Genomic DNA, 5,195 nt, shown 5'->3' on the forward strand with positions numbered 1-5,195 from the left:
TTACAGAATTAATTTAGGATCCTTTTAAAATAAGCTTTAATAAGAATTAATAATGATTTAAAAATATTTTAATTAAAAGTACATTGCACATTTCTTACAATATGCATAATAGATTTTACATAATTGTTTTTGAAATGAATTGAAAAATATTTGTCTCAAAGATTAAACTTTTGTTATATTTCATTAACTCACTTTAAATCTTTTATCCTAATTGCACTCATAATAGAAAATTATGAATACTTGGTTTTAGTTCATAATTAATCTCCTGTCATATAAATTTCATTGAAATTTCACATTAATTTTGCATTTAAAATTAACTTTTTCTTGCATTATTTGCTAATAGACTTTTTAAATAATCACATTTCACTTGCAATTTAGCACAAGGAAAGATTTCTTACTTATATGTAATAAATATATAGCTTTGTGCTCGGTACTTTATCATTTGATATTTGATTTGATATTTACCAATCATTTATCTTTGTATTAATACCACAAATAATTACAAAAAATAAACAAAAGCCTTTTTCCAGGGGAAAAACAGGTGTTTTTTCTTTTCTTTTTGCATCTTCTTAGATTTTGTTATATTATAGGCTTGATACCCAGATCCTTCACTACACCTCCATCTTTGTGATGTTTACAATTATAAAGACCTAATGATATAAAGGCAAACTGATCAATAACATACTGTAACCCCCACCCCCCCAATGTTTGTTTTATTGATTGTAGTTTCATGTGCTTAAACGTTCGATAGAGTAACAGTGCAGGGGGGTATTGCACAAAACCAAGATAAGGAATTAAGCTGGGATTTTCTGGTTATCCGGGCTGAATTTAGCCCTGACTCGGTTGCATGAAGGGAGGCTAAATTAATCTACAATAAGTTACTATGGAGATTTACACTTTGCAGCTAGCCTGCTCCAGAGCAGGCTAACAACCAGGCTAAGATTAATCTTAGTGATTTATCGGCTAGTTCCTCCCTAAATCCTACTAGATATTAATGTGTTTTAGTCATTTCATGGTCCTGCATTAAAAAACTAGATATACTGTCATTCATCTATTTATGCGTACTGTTATTTTAGTTATTATTGAAAACTGCTGTTCATTTCACTGTCAGAGGTTTGATGAATATATATATTATTCGAGATTTAAAGAGATTTAAAACACCCAGTGAGGAAAGCACATTTTCCTGAGCAATTATTACTTTGCTGTCCACAATGAATGCCAACACAGTGCAAAAGAACTATACTATACAATATGAGAAATAGAATATAGACTATGTATATCTATATATGCAAGTATACAGTAGAAATGTATTGTTAAATGATAAAAAATATCAATATATTATATTTTATTGCAGTTGATGAGATAATAAGAAATGGCTCCTCAATTTGCAAATGTGGTTTCAATTAAGTCTGTAACGAGGTCAATACGTAGTATATATAGACTAAAGATTTGTGTGTTTCCTATCCACAATGGCTTGCCCTTTGTTGAATGATGTGGTTGATGAGGAAGTTTTAATACTCAGACGAGCCTTTAGGCATGAAAGAGTCTTCCGAGATAGGGCAGACCCATTGGCCTTTTCAGACGAATATCTGACTGAGAGGTACAGATTCTCAAGTGATGGCATCAGATATTTGTGTAGGCTGCTGGGTCCAAACATACAGCACAGGACCGCACGGAGCCATGCTCTCACTGTCCCACAGATGGTCTGCGTAGCACTGCGATTCTTTGCAAGTGGCATGTTTCTGTATTCTGTCGGTGATGCAGAAAACCTCAATAAAGCCACTATTTGCCGCACAATAAGAAAAGTAAGTCTGGCATTGAAATCTCTTGTGCACATATTTATCACCTTCCCTGGCCACAGAAGATTCATCCACATCAAGGAGGAGTTCTACAAGATTGCAGGTAACATGAATAATAACAGATTACTACAAAATGTTACATTAGCACAGTCACAGTATGACAGTCATTGTTTTGTGTTATAGCTTTTCCTAATGTAATTGGTACAGTGGATTGCACCCATATTCGTATCCAACGCCCCTCAGGGGCACATGAGGGAGATTATGTGAACAGGAAATCCTTCCACAGTGTCAATGTTCAGGTAAGAATAAGTAATGGTTACTGTCAGCTACATAATTATTCTGTGCATTAAATTACCTTAATAGGCTTTATATTGTTACAGATGATCTGTGATGCTGACTGCCTTATCACAAATTTAGAGGCAAAGTGGCCTGGCTCAGTCCACGACTCCAGAATCTTTCGGGCCAGTAGAATTTACCAGAGACTCTCTCTAGGTAAACCACCCCATTTTTTTAAAGCACCTTGAACAGCAAGAGTACAGTACTTGTAAGAATTATGTTTTGTATTCACAGGTGAGTTCTCTGGTGTGCTGCTGGGGGACAAAGGTTATGCCTGTGAGACATTTCTGATGACTCCCCTTACAGACCCCCAAACCCCAGCACAGCAAGCTTATAACCATGCCCATGCCAAAACCAGGGCTCGAATTGAAATGACCTTCGGCCTCCTGAAATCCCGATTTCAGTGCCTGCACCACCTGAGGGTCTTCCCAGACAGAGCATGCGACGTGACTGTTGCCTGCACAGTGCTGCACAATATTGCCAGCCTAAGAAAAGAAAGGGCTCCCAGAGTTGCTTTGGATGTTGATTGGGACAATGCTGCCATATTCCCAGATAACAGAAATGGTAGACTTGTTAGAGAACAATACATTGCAAATTATTTCAGTTAATTTAGTTTTGATTTAGCCCATCCCTTAATAAAAGATAATGTAGGCTATATAACTTTTTCATGTGTACATGCATTTTATTTGGCATCAGTAGCACACACTGTGGTTATCTTCACAAATTCTAGTTCCACTTCACTGGATCGATCACTATAAAGTGTACCTGACAGTCATAAAAAAATTGTAGAAGACCACAATGGTTTTGGAATATTTTTCTTTTATTATTTTGCTGTTATCACTTGTCAGCTTGGACCTTTGGACAGAACAAATTATGATGATTAATACATTGGGTTACAGTCATGGTTACAGTATGAACTGAAGTCACTTACTTCTGTTTGTAGTTTCTGGATTTCCAGTTCTAGTTTCCTCAGTGTCTTGCGTTTAATTTGCATGTCAAGGTCCATGTCCTGCAGCTTTCTTTTGTTCACATCAATCTTGACTTCTGAAAGCTCGATCTGTCTCTTAAGATGTGTTGTGTAGAGATGTCTGACAGTTTGTGAATTCTGTGAACACCTTTTTGTTAGCATAGCACAATTTTTGCATAATGTAAATTTACTTTAGGCAATACTCACTATGTTACCAGGCTGCTTATCAGACTGCCCAATGTCAGGATCCTTTAACAAATGATATTTTCTATTAGTACCACTTCCCTGACTTCTTATCTATTATAAACTTAAAAAATGTGTCCATTTCCACAAAACTGACATGATACCTCGAGCCTTCTAGAGTCCAGCGACACGGTCTCATCATCGGCAGAAGTGCACTCCACTGCTGTAGATGTGGCTTCCCTCTGCCATATTCATTACTGGTATTGATATTTTTGACAGAACACGCAAAGCCAATGATTTAATAAAGAATACTCACCGGCAAATCATAGTCTGGGGGATCCAAAAGTGTAAGACTGTTACCAGCCACTGCAAGGTAAAGCAAAGTCACACAGTCCACATAACAAAATATAAATGGATTTTAATATTTTCCATGCGCAGTAGTATGGCAATAATGTACATTGTATGAAGAGGCCAGTATCCCTTGCTGGGCCAGAGTCAGTGGCTGTCCCTCCCTGGATCCCTTCAATCACTGGCTTCCCTTTATTTAAGTCCAGGGCCAGCTCCTCTGCTGGGGTGAAGTCTTGGGTTGGAGGGCCACCCCCCGTACCAGTAATATGACTTTTCTTTTTTATGGCTAAAATCAGCACAGATAATAAAATGTCAGCAAACATGTCACCTATGTTCTCAGCAAACAAGTCACTTACCAGCCTGCAAAATATTCTTGTATTTAATCTTGACTTGCTGCCAAGTCCTTTTTTGGCCAGACATGTTTGTTCTTTAAGAGGAATAAAAAGATACAAATAATAAAATAGATTAGATGGATAAAAATAGAGCAAATTATCTGATTATAGATTACATCAAATTAATTAGAAACAAAACCTACATACAAATAGATAAGAGTAAAAGGATTAAACACATTAGAGACATAAAATAAACTAAATATATCAAATAGATGCATATAGTGGGTAAGTGTTTGCAATTATTCTTCATGTTAAATGCATATCCACTGGACACATTTAAGGCAAAGTATACAATTATTTTTGAAAATGACAAGTAACTCCTTGAATTGTAATTATGAGGGTTTCAGTGGAGCACTGGTTATTTGGACTACTTACGCATTCAATCGGTCCGCTATTGTTTGCCAGGCATTCTCTCTTTGCTTTATTACAGCAGCTGTATTGCCTTTTTTACATATTATATGTTTCACTTCTTCATACGTTTCCATAAGAAGCTGTTGCTCATTAGGCGAAAAGTATGCCGCACGGGTTTTGTCCATTTTTGCATCGGTGATTCTGTGATCGATTTCGTGATCTTTTTAAGAATACCATGAACGCGCATTTATCCAAACTATATACACCTGGCTTAACATATCCGCGCGTTCTCATCCTGGCTCAGCAAACGTGCAACGGATTAAGCCAGGATGCACTGATTAAACTAGGTCAAGCCGCGACTGTTCTGTTATCCTGGCTTTCTTAATTCTACTTTTGTGCAATACCCCACAGGTGTGTGTGTGTGTGAGTGTACATGCCCATCTTTGGGAGACGCTAATGATTATTAATAAGTATGCAAATGCAACAGTCAGTAACACGGTATCAAAACAAACAAGATGCTGGAAACCCAAAGAAGTTAAGATTTTTCTTGACAGATTTCATAAAAAGCTTGTGCCTTTCTATTTTTTATTTTATTTTATTAGATTTTTTTGCGAGTTGGCTCTGTGTACGCAATGATTATTGTTTTGAAGAAAATTATGTGATCTCAGTGCAATGGAAGTGAGGTTGGGCCTAATTAGCATACTAAAAGTAAAGGCTGCACAAAGCAATTTTCAAAAAATATTTTTTATAGATAGATATACAGGCCTAAGACAATAACACTATTATTCTTGTGATATTGTGTTACAGCGCCTTCTACTG

The 5,195-nt window shown here is 36.4% G+C and overlaps 2 protein-coding genes across 4 annotated transcripts; one reads left to right on the forward strand and one right to left on the reverse strand.

The window, feature by feature from the left end:
* The first annotated feature begins 1,582 nt into the window (after nt 1-1,582).
* On the forward strand, nt 1,583-2,743 carry LOC128515588 (putative nuclease HARBI1). The gene is made up of 4 exons (XM_053489675.1): nt 1,583-1,902; nt 2,007-2,098; nt 2,180-2,291; nt 2,370-2,743. Exons 1-4 carry the CDS (start codon nt 1,701-1,703, stop codon nt 2,741-2,743), a joined length of 780 nt encoding a protein of 259 aa, XP_053345650.1. The 5' UTR covers nt 1,583-1,700.
* A 196-nt stretch (nt 2,744-2,939) lies between these two features.
* On the reverse strand, nt 2,940-4,768 carry LOC128515993 (uncharacterized). Of its 3 annotated transcripts, XM_053490290.1 has the most exons (8): nt 4,401-4,768; nt 3,990-4,060; nt 3,743-3,919; nt 3,602-3,651; nt 3,450-3,527; nt 3,310-3,351; nt 3,067-3,240; nt 2,940-2,990 (listed from the first exon to the last, which is right to left on the reverse strand). In XM_053490290.1, exons 1-8 carry the CDS (start codon nt 4,559-4,561, stop codon nt 2,973-2,975), a joined length of 771 nt encoding a protein of 256 aa, XP_053346265.1. In that variant the 5' UTR covers nt 4,562-4,768; the 3' UTR covers nt 2,940-2,972. The 3 variants fall into 3 exon arrangements, with proteins under 3 accessions (XP_053346265.1, XP_053346264.1, XP_053346266.1); XM_053490289.1 differs by having other exon boundaries at nt 2,975-3,240; XM_053490291.1 differs by lacking the exon at nt 3,743-3,919 and having other exon boundaries at nt 2,975-3,240.
* Nucleotides 4,769-5,195: the final 427 nt, after the last annotated feature.

Source organism: Clarias gariepinus, chromosome 28 (genome assembly GCF_024256425.1).
Source record: "Clarias gariepinus isolate MV-2021 ecotype Netherlands chromosome 28, CGAR_prim_01v2, whole genome shotgun sequence".
Taxonomy (NCBI): Eukaryota; Metazoa; Chordata; class Actinopteri; order Siluriformes; family Clariidae; genus Clarias; species Clarias gariepinus.